This window comes from Astyanax mexicanus, chromosome 7 (assembly GCF_023375975.1).
Source record: "Astyanax mexicanus isolate ESR-SI-001 chromosome 7, AstMex3_surface, whole genome shotgun sequence".
NCBI classification, from domain to species: Eukaryota; Metazoa; Chordata; class Actinopteri; order Characiformes; family Acestrorhamphidae; genus Astyanax; species Astyanax mexicanus.
In genome coordinates this window covers 10,250,605-10,267,936 of record NC_064414.1, presented here as the reverse complement: position 1 = coordinate 10,267,936, position 17,332 = coordinate 10,250,605, and the positions used below count along the sequence as shown (strand labels likewise).

The following is a 17,332-nucleotide window of genomic DNA, read 5'->3' as shown; positions in this document are numbered from 1 at the left end:
TATTTGGTGGATTAACTCTGGTTTTTAAACACAGTTTTCATACATCTTGGCATGTTCTCCTCCACCAGTCTTACACACTGCTTTATGATAACTTTATTCCACTCCTGGTGCAAAAATTCAAGCAGTTCAGCTTGGTTTGATGGCTTGTTATCTTAAGTGGTCTCTTATTTTTCCAGAGCTGTTTATGAAAGAATCTTAGACTTTCCGCTCGAGTTCTCTTAGGTCTCTGCACTGAACATCTTCATACTAGGATACATACGCCTGCTATGTTCTTGCTGGAGTTTGGGCGTGACGTGTGCAGGTGTGATGGATTGCGTATAAACCAATAGTGTCTAAATGATACCAGTTTATACTTCTTATCCAATCACAATCAGATTCAATCTATCTGGATGGAGAGATTTATCTGTATAGGGTTTCTATTGAAGGATGATTAGCCAAAATAGGAGTGACAAGGCTATTTTTAAAATGTAAGGAGTAAAAAGTACAGAAAACTGTGTGAACTTGTAAAGAGTGGAAGTAAATTATCTAGAGAGTGTAATTGATATACTGTTTGCGTGTGTGTTTGCAGGGAATAATCTACTATGTTGTAGCTTCCCCGAAGCTGGAAGAATGGCTGGGTAACGAGGTGATGCTGGACGGACTGAGGAGTTGCAGAGAGCGCAACTATGTTGACCTCGACCCGACCTTTAACCCCAATATTGATGAGGATTATGACCACAGACTGGCCGGCATCTCCAGGGACAGCTTCTGCTCAGTCTACCTCAGCTGGATACAGTACTGCAGCAACAGACGACAGAAGGTACATACATGCACACACGCACGCACACACAGACACAGACACACACACACACAACATGCTCGTCTGTTTGTAAGTTGATAAAAGATGTTAAAGCTATAATAATTATGAAATACTGGATCATAATTTCAGGCCTTTCAAATCCAAAAGTGTAAGAGAGGGGTTCTTGGGGAAGGTGTACAAACAAGAGTAGCCTACATCTATTATTCTGCTCTAGGGTTTATTATTTGTCTCCATGTCTACAACACTCACCACTGCAGAATGTGTACTAGCAGCTAGACAGGAAATACACTTATAACTGGCTCTCCGGCCATATACCCTCCAAAATCTCATCCATGATTTCTATTAACAGCAGTAATTATTGGACCCGCTCTACTGACTGAATTACCTGTCAGTTTTTACTTCACTTTAGTTTTACTTATAATTTTAGATATGTTCATACAGTACCAGTCAAAGGTTTGGTCACACCTTCTTATTAAATGTTTTTTCTTTATTTCTTTATTTAATGTATTTTGTACTTTGTAGATTAATATTAAAGACATGAAAAAATTCCACTTTTCCACATTCCCTAAAATGAACTGAAGTACTGCAGCTAGGTTGCTAAACACTGATATCGCATCAGCCTGGCGGGGTCAGCTACAGGATTGTCCCAGTTCTTGGGGGGAGGATTTCACCCCTTCCCCTTATAACTCTGTTCCACTTGAAAACAAAGTGTAGGGGTACAAATTAGAAATTGGATTGGGCCTATTTTAAATGAAGAATTCCCTTTCATTTATTATTACACCAGAAATGACCTGAATCTTGACTTTTGTGTTTTGTGATCTATATGTATCTTTATCTGCAGCCGTTGAACAGTGAGAAGGACTCTGCGTTGGTGCTGCTGTGTTATGGTCTGTGTGTGCTGGGCAGGAGAGCACTGGGCACTGCAGCACACCACATGTCCAGGTGGGGGCGCCATTTAATGTAAAATTCACACCAACACTGGTGTGAATTTTTACTAGTTGTCTTGTATTAGTTTATTACTGTTTTCTACAAACAGTAACATCTGAGAAACTAAATTTTGTGTGTGTGTGTGTAGTAACCTGGAGTCGTTCCTGTACGGGCTGCACGCTCTGTTTAAGGGAGATTTCCGGATCTCCTCAGTGAGGGATGAGTGGATATTTGCTGATATGGAGCTTCTTAGGAAGGTGGTGGTTCCTGGAATCCGCATGTCTCTGAAACTGCACCAGGTAACGTTGTACAGTAATGTTTTAGTGTTTTGTTCAAACAGCAGGTAAAAGGATCTCAAATTAGATTTTCTGACCAAATCCGATATTTAGTTTAGTCTTTTTAATGCGACCCATATCTGACATGTCTTTGAATGTTTTGCACTTTGTAAGTGACATGCATGCATAAAAAGCATTGCTTCACGTTAAGTTTCGGTTTCAACCCTGTCAGAACCTTAAGCTCAGTTGCAGCCTAAACTCCTCCGTAGCACTTATCAAAGAGAATTTAATCAGGACACCAGTTTTTTTTTCCTTTGACTCTATGATCTATAGCCACACTTGGTTAATTCATTAGGGCTACAAACCACTAGCTAACCCCTTTTATAAAACAGGCTGACTAGAGGAGTTAAAAGTTAGTTATTTAGGGTTTCTAGCATAATGACTGTGTTGCTGCTATTCAGTATGGAAGTAAGGTGTATCAGGCTAATGTGAGTAATTAAGAACTGAGGAAGGTTCACTCTTCTCACCTGATGATCCTCGAAGAACCCAAGCTCTGCCACTTTAATCTGCCAGACCAAGCATAGTGAGAATGTTCAGAAGGGTTGGTAGCAACAAATGGTGCTGCAGTTTCCAGTGTGTTAAGAAAGGGATTCAAAAACTTCCACCATCTTGAATACATCCATTCCTCACTCCTGCGCTTGGCCTTAAACCAAAAATCTTTCCTTTAAAGCAGAGGTCAGCAAAAGGCAGCCTATGAAACATCTTGCCCGTGAGGTTGTTCAAACTATAATAAACAATAATTAAGAAAAAATAAATAAATAATGCTTCTCTGGTGAGCTTTTGCTTGCATTCCTCCCCTGTCTCTCTGTCACACTTGTCGTGACTTTAGTTTCAGCCGTTCTCATTTTTCCGCCCGTTCCAGGGGTCCCTATCTCCTTATAAGGGAGTTTTTTTTCCCTGCCGTGTCTTAATTCACTAGCCCGGGCAGCGGTTGTGTATTAGGGCGTGACCGTGACAACACAGGTTTGATGCCACATGAGGGTGTGTTTATTTATTTATTTTTACCTTTCTTCTTGGGTTTACCTGCTTGCAATTGGGTTCAACAACCCTCTGGGCTGGATAGCTACTAGTCTGTAGCACTCCATCCCATTACATTTCATTTTTTTTGTGGCCCGCCACATAATGGCTTGGAAAATATCTGGCCCACGGCCAAACTTAATTGTGGACCCCTGCTTTAAAGACTCCATTTCAGGATCTCAAAAAGAGAGCCAGCGTAGAGTCTAGATTAATGAACCTATTTTCTAATGCATCTAACTTGTTCCACAAACCTTCAAATATTATTTAAACAGAGACATCAGTCCAAATAATTAAAAGCTCTGTCACCATGAATTTCCCCCACTAATGTCCTTGCTCGCCACGGTCATCCATTCTCTGTTTACTCATGATCATTTTTTTCTTTCTCTTTGACAAAAAAGTTTAAATGAAATCCAATTTGGCAATTCAAACAGATTTAAATTGCATATGTATCGGATTTCAATACCACATATTAAAATCGGAATTGAAAATGCCAGTTCGTTTTTGCTGTTCATACTGTCACACAAACCACACACCTGTGTCACATATGACATAAAAGATTTGGTTCACTTTTACCTGCTGCTGTGTAAACTTGCCATGTTTGTATAAAACGTCCTACTTACTAAGTAGTTTTTATAATTTTTTTAAAAAGATAGCTTTTACCTGTATATTTTAACTTTCAGGTGCATGATGTGACACATACAAATGTGTTGTTTTTCTTCATACTGCTTCCCTAAACCTCTGGAACCAAAATATTTATTGTATTTGTGGCATCAAGTAATCAATCAAAAATGTGTCTCCTTGTGTTGTGTCTCTTTCTGCAGGATCACTTCACCTCTCCTGATGAGTATGATGATCCAGCCGTGTTGTTTGAGGCCATTTCTTCTCACGAACGGACGCTGGTGATCGCTCACGAGGGCGACCCGGCCTGGCGCAGCGCCGTCCTCTCTAACTCGCCCTCACTGCTCGCCCTGCGCCACGTTCTGGACGAGGGCACCAATGAGTACAAAATCATCATGCTCAACCGCAGATACCTCAGCTTCAGAGTCATCAAGGTAAAATAGAGACAGATAAATTAAGGTACCGTATTTTTCGCACTATAAGGTGCATCGTATTACAAGGCGCACTATCAATAAACGTCTATTTTCTGTCTATTTTTATACATAAGGCGCACTGGATTATATGTCACATTATGCGACACTAGTAAGGAACAGGGGTGTTGCCATGTTTTCCTTCTAATTCAGCAGGTCTTGCTGCTGGGTTGCTAGACCTGTAAAACTAAGCTAAGTTAAGTAAACAAAACTGTAATTCTGAAAAAACATTTGCTTTTAAAGTCAAAGGAGCGCTGGATGTTAATTTACATAGATTTCTCTCCTGAAAACTGTTTATTTGGGTGAGAAAAGCACTTCCATTTATTTACAGCGGCTAATGCTGCCCATCAGCACTACAATGAGGAACCTTGAGTGTTCCGGTAAGCCAAGCCGATATTAGCTAGCGATTTATCCCAAGTAGCTTGTTTTAACACAGTAAAAACGCAGGCTAAAGTCTGATATGCTCACCTCTGAACAGCGAATGTACTAGCACTTGCAGTTAGCCGGCTATGCTAATGCTGCTCCAGCAGTGCTAGCCAGGGTTAACAGCAGGCCAATAATACTCACCTCAGTGCTGGAGAACTAAACTGAAACTCCTGTATAACGCTGCACTTCAGCAGAGAGGCTTTACTGCAAAGTAAAGTGTGAAAAATACGGTATAAAGAAAGCTGGAAGAGAGAGAGAATGATGCTACAGGAAGTGAGAGACTAAATAAATGAGTAAAAGTAGGAGAATGTCATTTGTCAACATCATATTTACGTAAACAAGGTTTCTGTTTCAAAAAAAGGTAAAATGAAAAAATAACCAATAAATAATATTAACATTATTTACAAAAATCTTAACTTTAATATAGTTAGCTCAGTAGTTAAATAGCTAACGCAATAAGTGTGTGTGTGTGTGTTTGTGTAGGTGAATAAGGAGTGTGTGCGTGGCCTGTGGGCGGGGCAGCAGCAGGAGCTGGTGTTTTTGCGGAACAGAAATCCGGAGCGCGGGAGCATCCAGAACGCTAAGCAGGCTCTCCGCAACATGATCAACTCTTCCTGCGATCAGCCCATCGGATACCCCATCTACGTCTCCCCGCTGACCACGTCCTACTGCAACACACACACACAGCTCGGACACATACTAGGAGGACCAATCAGCATCGCCAACATCCGCAACTTTATCGTCAACACCTGGCACAGGTAACATGAGGTAAAGGTGGGGTGTGTGTAAGGCTGCACGACTTGGGCAATTTTTTCACAGAATATTGCGATTGCATTTTAAATTGTGATTATTTGTAATCCATTATACCCTAAACCTGTATTCGTGGTTAACATATTAACACATATAATTATAAACTTCTTTCAACCTTAAACATTCTGTTTAATGTTGTGATATATATTGTGGAAAATAAAAATATAATTTTTCCAATATCGTGCAGCCCTATTACATTGTATCAAAATGTCTTATCTTCAGTGTTGTCCCATAAAAAGACACAAAGCAATATTTACAGACATTTGAGGTATATACTCACTTTTATGGAGATGCAAATTAAATTTTCCAGCAGGACTTAGCACACTGCCCACACTGCTAAAACAAAAAAAAGTTCTTCTATAATATTTACATTTTCTGAAATACTGACTTTTGGGTTTCATTGCCTGTAAGTCAGGGGTGTCCAAACTTTTTTTTGTTGGGGGCCAGTAGGAGAAATATATTTGAAGTCACGGGCCACACTCTGTAATAAAACAAATAATGAAATATACCACTTTAAATAATACTTCTTTCCTGATTACTTTCATTTACACACCATTTTACTTGACTTACTATCTTTATCTTTGACAGTGTTGTGTAAACTAAGATTTTTCAAATTGATGTTTAGTTTCATGATGTCTCTTAATATTAAACTCCTTAATTACGGCAACTTTTAGACTCTGGTCCGTTTTTCTGCGCTATAAATGCGCACTCTCTCCGCTTTTAGACTCTTTGGCCCGTTTTTCTGCGCTAGAAATGCGCACTCTCTCCACTTTTAGACTCTTTGCCCTGTTTTTCTGCGCTAAAAATGCACACTCTCTCCGCTTTTAGATTCTTTTGCCCCGTTTTTCTGTGCTAGAAATGCGCACTCTCTCCGCTTTTAGACTCTTTTGCCCCGTTTTTCTGCGCTAGAAATGCGCACTCTCTCCGCTTTTAGATTCTTTTGCCCCGTTTTTCTGCGCTAAAAATGCACACTCTCTCCGCTTTTAGATTCTTTTGCCCCGTTTTTCTGCGCTAGAAATGCGCACTCTCTCCGCTTTTAGACTCTTTGGCCCGTTTCTGTCACCTAGCGTTCAAACTTTGAATCTCATATTATAAAAACCTGCTTAACAGCGGGCCAACTTTCATTCTATTTCTAAAATACCTCGCGGGCCGCTCCAAAAAAGGAAACGGGCCGCAAATGGCCCGCGGGACGTAGTTTGGACACCCCTGCTGTAAGTCATAATTATCAGATCATGCATAAGAAGGGTACGTTGTATAAACCTACATATGCGTGTGTGTGTATTGCAGACTACGCAAGGGTTGTGGTGCAGGTTGTAACAGTGGAGGGAATATGGAGGAGTGTGATGGCGGCGCGTTGTCGTGCGGGAGTGGAAACAGCGGGAATTCTGGGAATACCGGCACTGGAGTCAGCGAATCACAGCACAGCTCCATCTCACACGGCAGAGTGACTGCACCCAACGGCCAGCACACACACACCCCTCACTCACTGGGTAAATACACAGACACACACACACACACACAACACACATACCTTACTCTATGGGTACAGAATAAACATATACACACACACCGAGGTGTTACATTTTATGGCTTTTATTTTTTAATTCTTTCTTTTGTTCCTCTCTCTTTCTCCCTCTCTCTCTCTCTCTCTCTCTCTCTCTGTGTCTGTCTGTAGGTACGAGTCACAGCTCTCAGTCGGTTCAGTCCGCTCTGGTGCGTCACTCTCCTGCCCGCGGCTCTGTGGTCAGTCAGTCCTCGTCGTTTCGGTTCAGTAGTCGTCACTCGTCTCTGCGGACGTCAGCGACGGGTTTGGAGCCGTGTCGCTCGTCCAGCAGCCAGCTATCCCTCCGCACACTGCAGCTACGCCTTGGCTCCGGCCCCGCCCCCGACACACCCCAGCCCTCCAGCTCAATGTCAACACACTCTATCCCACCCTGCAAACGGCACGCACACACACTCGCAGGTAACACCTCCTGTCCTAATACACACACACATGCATGCGTACATACAATTGATTTATTTTAATGGTAGTGATAATAGCAATCTGTTTGGGATATCAGCTTTCTTTTATTATACATTTAATAAGAAATCTAAGCAATAGAACTGTGATCAAATAGGAATTAGAGTATTTTAGTATGTATTATTATACAGTGATGCTTGAAAGTTTGTGAACTCTCTAGTATTTTTTTTATTTCTGCATAAACATGACCTAAAACTAGATAAACAGAACCCAGTTAAACAAATGAGACAAAATATTATACTTGGTCATTTATATAAGGAAAATGATTCAGTATTACATAGAGTAACAGAGTGGCAAAAAAATAATGCGAACCTCGAGAATTAACAACTGAAATTAGAGTTTTAATCAATGGGACGACAATCAGGCGATAGTGGGCGCAATGTTTTATTGTTTAAGTCTGCTCTTTAAAACACATTTGTGAAAGTGAATCATGGCATGAACAAAGGGGATTACAGAGGACCTCAGAAAACTAGTTGTTGATGCTCATCAGACTGGAAAAGGTTATGAAACCATCTCCAAAGAGTATAGACTCCACCGATCTACCAGTCAGCCAGTTCTAAATGGAGGAAATTCAAACTTCAACGCAACTAAAGTCTCTTACCTTGGGTAGGGTTAATGTTCATGAGTCCACCATCACAAGAACATTTAACAACAATGGTGTGAAAAGCTGGGTTGCAAGTAGAAAAACACTGCTCTCCAAACAGAGCATTACTGCTCATCTACAGTTTGCTAAAGATTAATGAAAAAAGCCAGAAGGATATTGGAAGAATGTTTTTGTGGATGGACGAGACCAAACTAGAATTTTTTTTATGGAAAAAAGAAAACACTGCATTCCAGCACAAGAACCTTATCCCATCTGTGAAACATGGTGGTGGTAGTACAATGGTTTGAGCATTTCGCTGCATCTGGACAAGGCCAGCATGTCTTCATTGATGGAACAATGAATTCTGAATTATATTCTGAATGAATGTTTTGGAGTGGCCAGGTCAAAGTTCTGACCTTAATCCAATGGAAATGTTGTAGAAGGACCTGAAGACAGCATTTAATGTGAGGAAACCCACCAACACCCCAGAGTTGAAGCTGTTCTTTACAAAGGAATGGGTTAAAATTCCTCCAAGCTGGTGTGCAGGACTGATCAATAGTAACCAGAAGCATTTAGTTGCAGTTATTTCTGCAAAGCGGGGAAAATAACACCAGATACTGAAAGCAAAGGTTCACATACTTTTGTCACTCACAAATATGTAATATTGGATAATTTTCCTCAGTAAATAAATGGACAAGTATACTATTTAGTCTTAATTCCTTTAACTAGGTTCTCTTTTATACTTTTAGGATGATGTTTTAGATCATAACCGTCCAGAAATGTTGAACATTCTAAAGGGCTCACAAACTTTCAAGCACCACTGTAGCTTAATAATATTCTTATAATAGTAATATTAATAATAATAATAAATATATTCTATACTCAATACTACATAACAAAACTGTAACAATGTATCAATAAATGTACAAAAAAGAGTCTCTAAACATATTATTATTATTCACAGGTCTGCTAAGCAGTGAGGGAGGAGGCATGGAGCTTCATCATCTGCACCATCATCATCACCATCATCACCACCACAACCCATCACTGTCCTGCATGAGGAGAGACGACATTTCTTACAGAGTGCAGGTGAGAGTGTGTGTCTGTGTTCACGTGTCTGTTTGTGTCTGTCTCGTCTGTCCGACAGACATCCAGTGATGAATTAAAGTAGCACAATGATTTTTGAGCCCAGACCCGCTGATATGTGATATACGACATGTGCTTCTTCAGTTTACAACAGGAGATGCTAGGCTATCTTCGCTAATAATCACTGGACACAGTTTGATGCGGTTTAGAAAACCGTGTGACTTAATTTAGTTTAGAAACAAAAACATGAATAAACTTCTCTACAAAGCTGAACGTTTGAGTAACCGGAACCACTTTCACCTCAGCACAATACAGGGTGTCGCTTCGCACACTGTGTTTCAGTAAGAAAGTGAATTAATATAACTCTGATACGTCCCGTCCTGTCCGTGCTGTTTTACTAAATTTTCTTAAAAGACCAGATCAACTGAACATTTTGTGTATGTTAACAGAGAGGAGATCAGTGACTGTTTTTTTTTTTTCAGTTTTTGTTAAGCGTAGTTTCCACTAGGGCTAAGAGGTTAATCAAATTAATTTGCTTAATTGAATTATTGTTTTAATGCCACTTTGAAAATTGGATAATGGAAATATAAAAGCTGCCAGACTGCAAATAATGTTGCAGTGATTGTCTTTTTTTTTTTACAAGGAGGATATGTTTGCACATTGCTTAATATAAAAGCAGCATGTAATGTTGAAGTGTAAAAACTAAACTAAATAAACATTTTTTAATTAAATGTAAAGTAAACAATAGCTTGTTTTTGCTGTCTGTTTACAAACAAAAAATTATGAACAGAACAGAACAGTAATCCCCTTTGTTCATGCCATGATTCACTTTCACAAATTATGATGATGAATTATGCCCTTTTATCATTTTTGTAGCAAGGCTCTTGACATTCAAATAGGATAAATGATTCTAGGTTTATTAATCTTTTAGTTTAGGCCTGGTTCAAAATACATCTTTTGCATAACCATAGCTGTTAATGGAGTGTCTTACCACATACTGTTCCCCCTGTTATGTCAGGAAATTACTGTTAAACACTAGCAGGAGCTTGCGAGTGAATCCTCTATGAAAGGGGGTTAAATAAGCAAAAAAAGTAAAAAAGCAAAAAAGGCATGCCTGTATTTTAACACTTTTTCTACAATAAACCTGCTACTTTGAGCTGATTGGTTGATAAGCTGATGCTGGAGATACAGCTTGAGCAATAAGTTTAAAAGGTTTATGACTGAAGTTTAAAACCTTTGTGGTGCTGCATATATTAGCTTAGTATCTCCTGTTGTAAAATAAAGAAGCTATATAGCTATATAGTTATAAAGCTTGTTGTTTTGAGTCACTGATTAGTTTTGTCTGTTTGGTTTTAGATAGTGGATGTAAGTCAGGTGCTGGACATGATTAACTTGTCTAAGAGGAAGGAGCTGGTGTGGCCGGATGAGTCTATGCGTCTGCGGGCGGGCCGGAGCTGTTGGAGGGAGTGGAGCCCCTTAGAGGGCATGGAAGGACATGTAAGTCAACAACGACATCAGTCTGGGTATCAGTCTATATCAAAGATAAAATATTAATCCAGTGAAAGTAGAAGATCTTGGATAAAAATGCTATAATTATATACTTACAGATGTATTTAAATATTGAAATTAAAAGCACACTGATTTAATGACTCGATGAGGATGATAGTTTTTTTTTTGCACTATAAGGCACAACGTATTATAAGGTGCACTATCGATGAACGCCTAATTTGTGACCTATTTTTATACATAAGGGACAGTGTTTTCCTTCTAACTTAGCAGATCTTGCTGCTGGGTGGCAAAACCTGTAAAACTTACCTAAGTAAACAAAACTGTAACTCTTAAAAAAGTCAAACGAGCATTGGATGTTAATCTACACACATTTTTCTCCTGAAAACTGTTTTTTTTCTTGAGTGAGTAAAGTGCTTCTGTTTATTTACAGTAAGCTTAGATTTCCCCTAAGGCTGCGTTAGCATTGACAGCTAACCGCTAACCACTAGTGCTTAGCATGATTAGCGGGTAATGCTAATGCTGCTTCAGCACTGTTAGCTGGGTTTAGCAGCAGAGTACAGGCCGATAATATTCACCTCTGAATAGCAAAAAGCTAGCACTTGGCACGGTTACTGGCTAATGCTAAAACTGCTCCAGCATAACTAGCCGTGGTTAGAAGTAGGCTACAGGCCGATAATACTCATCTCTGAATTGCAAAAGTGCTAGCGCTTAGCACAGTTACCCGCTAACGGTTTGTGGCTGATGACGCCTGACTGCACTGCACTAAAGAGGAACCTTGAGTGTTGCAGTAAGCCAGGGCGATATTAGCTAGCGGTTCGTCCAACGTAGCTTGTTTTAACACAGTAAACGTGCAGACTACAGTCTGATATTCTCACCTCTGAACAGCTAAAGAGCTAGCGTGCTTAGCAGGTAATGCTAATGCTGTTCCAGCAGTGCTAGCCGGGATTAGCATCAGCAGGCTACAGCCCGATAATACTCATCTCTGAATGGCTAAAGGCTAACGCTTAGTGCGGTTAGCAGCAGTGCTAGCCGGGGTTAGCAGCATAAGTCAATATGCATTATATGTTATCTCTTCCTTATAAGTATTAAATAATTAATACCAGTCAAAGCATATAATTTATTTTCCATCTTTCTCTCTCTCTCTCTTATCTCTATTTTTCTTTTCCTTTCAGGTGATTCACCGGTGGGTGCCTTGCGGTCGTGAGCCGGTCAGTCGCTCTCACATGGATAAGGCCATCCTGCTGGTTCAGGTGGACGACAAACTGGTGCCAATCATAGAGACAGGCGTGATAGAGCTGGGGGCAGAGGTGTGAGAGAGAAACACACACACACACACATATTTATACATATATACATAACCAGGAAGTAATGCTCCCCAGCCTGCTAATAGAAGGTATAGAATGCCAAGTAAACGGACAGAAACACACACCCACACACACACAATATACATATACACACACATATGCATTCATTTGTGTGGATGTGTATATACACACACACAAGTTTGTGGACACCTATTTTAATATATGCATTCAGTTACTTTAAGTTGCACCCATTGCTGTCAGATATGTGCAGAGATGTACTGCCAATAGAATAGAACCTGCTGGAGAAGGTAAAAGTAAACCTATCGGCCCCAAACCTAATACCAGGCGTGGGCTAGCTAGAGGAGTATTAAGTGAATTTGGGGAGTTTGGGACAAGGTGGGTGGTGATCATCCAACATCTTGTCCTTACTAATACTCTTCATCACTGCATACAAACAAATCCTCCTAGCAATGCTCCACTGTCTAGTAGAAAGTCTTCCCTGGATAGTAAAGATAGATACTCCAACAAAAGCAGGATAACGTATTTTATAGTACTCTTATTTTCTGAAGAACGGTGTCCCAACACTTTTGGCCATATAGTGTGTTTGTGTGTGTGTGTGTATATATACAAACATTGTCAGGATGCTGCTCTGAAACAAGTGTTGGACTGAACTGACTTAATGCAAACAGGTTCATTTTTTCAACAGATTCAAACAGATTCCTGTGTTTCAGTTTCAGAACTGTGTTAAAGTTGTTTTTTTAATGTGGAAAACATGATTAACATGTGGAATGGAAGAGACTTTAGTTTACTACTCTCTTTAGATGACTGTGATAGACGGTACAGAAACCCACAGAATCTTTACACTACAGACAGAAACACACACACACACACACATGCACAGAACGCTCAAGCACACACATGCTGAAACTCAGGCAGAGTCCTGCCTTGGCCTGCATTGCTCAGATATGCTGCATGACGGACGAACCCCCGTTACACACTTCCTTTCTCCTCAGTTATTCATTTTTTGAGCAGTGCCGAAGCTTTTCTGGGTCTTTTCTTTTCGTTTCTATGCATCTCTTCAGGACTCACCAGACACACAGACAGAGGCACACAGTGGGGAACGCTCCTGTGAGCTTCAGATATCAGCAGAAAACGACAGAATTGTATCTCTTAATGCTTTAGTTTATTTTATTTTGCCAAATATGGCCTGGAGCACGGGAATGCACACAGCTGTCTCGCGCTGAACTGAGGGATTTTCTGAGTAGTTTAACTGACCATCTTCAGGCTCCGCCCATAGATTGTTCTTCTTTAGTTACTGTTGCTAGGTTAGAAAAGCTTTACAGAACACTGGTAATGATCACACTTAACATTATAGTATGATAGTGAATGTATTGTGGTGATCTACACAGAGATGGAGCTACAATCTCTCATTAGGGTGAAATATATATTATTAACACTCTAAATGTTGGTATTGTGATTATATATACTGAAGAATACATACAGTCTCTCATTAGGGTGAATATACAACTTTGAAAACAAATAAGAGACCACTTTAGTTTCTGAATCAGTTTCTCTGATTTTGCTATTTATAATTTATAGGTGTATAATTGAGTACAGACAACATTTCTCCCAAATTCCAAATAAAAATATTGTCATTTAGAGCATTTATTTGCAGAAAATGAGAAATGGCTGAAATATTTGTCATTAAATAAAGATGCAGAGCTTTCAGACCCCAAATAATTAAAAGAAAACAAGTTCTTATTCATAAAGTTTTAAGAGTTCAGAAATAAATATTTGGTGGAATAACCCTGGTTTTTAATCACAGTTTTCATGCATCTTGGCATGTTCTCCTCCACCAGTCTTACACACTGCTTTTGGATATTTTTATGCCACTTCTGGAGCAAAAATTCAAGCAGTTCAGCTTGGTTTGATGGCTTGTGATCATCCATCATGCTTCTGAGGTTTTAAATTTGGTAAAAACAAAAACAAACTTATCATTTTTAAGTGGTCTCTTATTTTTTTTTTTTCCAGAGCTGTATATTAATAACACTCTAAATGTAGGTATTGTTATATAAACTGAGGAGGAGCTACAGTCTCTAATGAGAGTGAATATATATAATATATATAATGGCCTTCTAAATGTATGAATAGTGTGTAGGGTTTTTACCAGTGTTCTGTCCAGCTTGTCCAGCCTAGCATTAGTAGTAGCTACTTAAAAAACACATCAGTGGGCGGAACCTGGAGAGGGTGAGTTAGTAGTATGGATAATAATGATGATGGTGATGGTAAATATTTCAGGTTTGCAGTGAAGCAGGTGCTTCTCTACACTCTTTAGTGGTTTGAATTTGTTTATATTTAGATATAAATAACATCAGAGGGATTAAGAGAAACACTATTGCGAGGCGTGTAGACTTGCACTACAAACTGTTTTTTTTGTACTGTTTTAATTTTGATTTACAGCGATGCGCTACAATCTGTAGGTTATTATTATTTTTTTATTTATTAAGCCGAGTTTGAATCGCCATGCCTTGGGAATGAAAAATGCAATCGTTCTGTCTTTTGTTTTTTCCTTCTGGCTTTTCTCTTAAACTTGAAGGCAGAAATGGTTTGTACCGAATATAGTTCTATATGAAAATATATAATATGTCACTGTAAAAAAAAGGTTTTGCTTTGAATATTTATTACTGTGGTTATTTACATTTTGTTACATCTTTTTTCATTTATGGGACAAAAAAAAGCTTATATAAATAAATGTATCAAGGACCATCGGTTACAATGGAGCCGCGCTTCTGATGGACTGTTTTTCCCTGTTTAACTTAAATTCTTTTATAAGACTGAAAAAATAAACGCATTTGATTTACCAGCTCTGTGTGTATGTGTGTATGATTCTAGAGTACAATCTTTACACTGTACTTAAATATGTCATAAACCAATGATGTAGCATGTGAAAGGTTAAAATTGGGTTATGAGGTTTCTGTTATGCCAGTATAGCAGCTAAACCACCAAATGCCTGTGACTGTTGGTGATATACCTCCTGATTTGAGCCACCAGTTTTGGGAACTTTTTAGAGGAAATGGAACCTCACCAACCAGCTGACAGCTGAACTGTTGAGAGTTGAGAAAGGATGCAGTGGAGATTTATTACAGTTTCTGTGGAAAACAGTATTTACTGTGTTTACTATTAAATGTTTCTTCTGATAGTGGTTTCAGACAGTCTATACTGGTCTGTAATGATCAAGGGGGACAAAAAGCTAGTGATCCAAGCTGATTATACCCCATAAACTAGGTTGATTAGTTTACCTGTTGACCAGCATAAAATATATTTTCATTTCAGTTCATTGACTAGGCCTGATCGTGCTAATAGACAAAATAAACCATTAGAAATAATTTTAAAAAATGGTTGTGAGTGTATCTAGTCAATGAGTTGAGTAATGAACTCATTTGGTACTGAAATTTGAATGCTGTCACTCCAGTAAGCACTGGAGCTTGGATGCTAATGTAGCTAATATGTAATGGAAGCTTATAGATTATTAATTAGCATTAAAGCCACAGTGGCTTGCAGAAGTATTCATTTCATTCATTTTCATAATTTCATCACAATTGGTCACCTTACAACCACAAAATTAAATGTTTTTTTATTGAGATTTAGGGTGAATGTACAACTCTTTTTCTTTTTTTTTCTTTTTTCTATTGAAGCAATAGACCAACACAACAGTATTTTGATGTGCAAAACTATTCAGAAGAATTTGGGTCTAATCTAAAATATAATTAAAGTAGTGGACAAATATGTGCAGAATGTTGTACAATTAATAGTCCTTAAGACATGGTATTTGTTCAGGCCTGTTCACACATATCCAGATATAGTCTATAGTTCTAAGCATAGGTTTCACTGATTACAGCGGCTTACTTTACTGTTAGGACAGTCAGACTGTGCTGTTTTGGTCCTTAAGCTAAAATGGAAAAATGTCTGTGGTTTTATAACCTAGTTTCAGAAGCGCTTACAGGTGTAAACTGACATCCATGCTCAGCTCACCTGGAGGTGCAATTTCCTCACTTTGTGTCTGTTTTTCCAGTTTTATTGCTTAATTTTCCAAAGATTTTAGAAGTAAATTAATTAATTGATTAGCACTGGATATATAAAGAGTATATAACTAACAAGTAATGAAAGCTTATACTCCAACACTTGGGATTGTGTGAAGGTGTTCAAGTAATCTCTAATAAACTTCACTGTGTGATTTCTGACTCATGGTATGACTGACTATCATGTGATTTACCTGCATGCAGGTGCAGAAGGACACCTGGCAAGCAAGTCTTAATCTGCAGACATGCAGCGAGTAGGCGGGGGGTAACAGTGTGCCAAAAACTGTCTTATTTTTGCAATAAACCCAGCATGTGATCATTAACAGCCTATCTTGTGCCTTGGCGTAATCAGTAACATTGTGCCAGAGTAGATGAAGGATGCCGATGTAAAAGAAGAGTCATTGCTCTTTGTCACAAGACTGGCTAGTGCTGCCATAGACTTCTGTAGAACTGACAGAACAGGAGTGGTTTTATCTACAACCACAAATTGTTTTAGCCAACAAAAAAAATACCCGCAGTGTTAGATTTCCCCCTGAACTTCCCCAACATCAGATCACTGTAACTGAACTCACTGCTGGAAAAAGAATCCTTACTCTGAACAGTGGTGGGGTTTTCAGAGGTTCAGTGTGTTCCTTGCCAGAAAGACACTGACCAAGTGGAAGTGAAAGTGACTGGAAACAAAAGCAACTTGCTGTCAACATAAGTAACAGGACGACACAAATAGTTAGTGTCTTGACAGCACTAATAAAATGAAATCTTTTTTCACCTCTGTTATACCATGACCGTTTTCTTATACTACTCAAATTAAAAATAACAATATATCGCCTGCTTAAAGTATTGCAATATGTTGTAATATATTGAAACATCACTCCTGTGTAGTAATATTGTCAATACACAGCCCTGATCCAAACTACTAGCTTGTCAATGCATGATGATGTACTGAGGGTGATGTGGAGGATCCCCAGTGACCTGCACAGAGCCCTGACCTTAAATTTGCAGAACACGCCTGGGATAGAGGTCTTTTCATCCATCATTTTGGGGTGGGCTTCCCATAGGTTGTCACTGTAAAAACACACTGTAAAAAAACAGTAAAATATTACAGGATTTTTTTCTTTTTACTGGAATAAATTACCTGTATTTTACATTTTTTAACTGTTAATTTTAAGGAAACTACCTGCAATAAAACGCCTTCTTTGTTTTCAAAAATCATTTTTTTATTCTTGTAATTTTGTAATAAAAATACTGTTGTTATATGAAGATATATCAATGTATTAGTAAAATAATGAAAGTAAATAAATGTAAATAGCAGTAATTACCTGTAACTGATTTTTTTCTCATTAATAAACTCA

At 38.8% G+C, this 17,332-nt stretch overlaps 1 protein-coding gene across 5 annotated transcripts in view; it reads left to right on the top strand.

Moving 5' to 3' along the window:
- The window catches only part of pcnx1 (pecanex 1), a 76,620-nt gene extending 61,853 nt beyond the window's left edge, over nt 1-14,767 (top strand). For all 5 annotated transcript variants that reach the window (XM_022685030.2, XM_049481067.1, XM_049481066.1 and 2 more), the window contains 10 exons: nt 569-799; nt 1,641-1,741; nt 1,875-2,025; nt 3,900-4,130; nt 5,076-5,350; nt 6,690-6,892; nt 7,078-7,365; nt 8,970-9,094; nt 10,448-10,588; nt 11,773-14,767. In XM_022685030.2, coding sequence (XP_022540751.2) covers nt 569-799; nt 1,641-1,741; nt 1,875-2,025; nt 3,900-4,130; nt 5,076-5,350; nt 6,690-6,892; nt 7,078-7,365; nt 8,970-9,094; nt 10,448-10,588; nt 11,773-11,913 — 1,887 coding nt within the window. In that variant the 3' untranslated portion in view covers nt 11,914-14,767. The remainder of the gene's footprint in view (nt 1-568; nt 800-1,640; nt 1,742-1,874; nt 2,026-3,899; nt 4,131-5,075; nt 5,351-6,689; nt 6,893-7,077; nt 7,366-8,969; nt 9,095-10,447; nt 10,589-11,772) is intronic.
- Nucleotides 14,768-17,332: the final 2,565 nt, after the last annotated feature.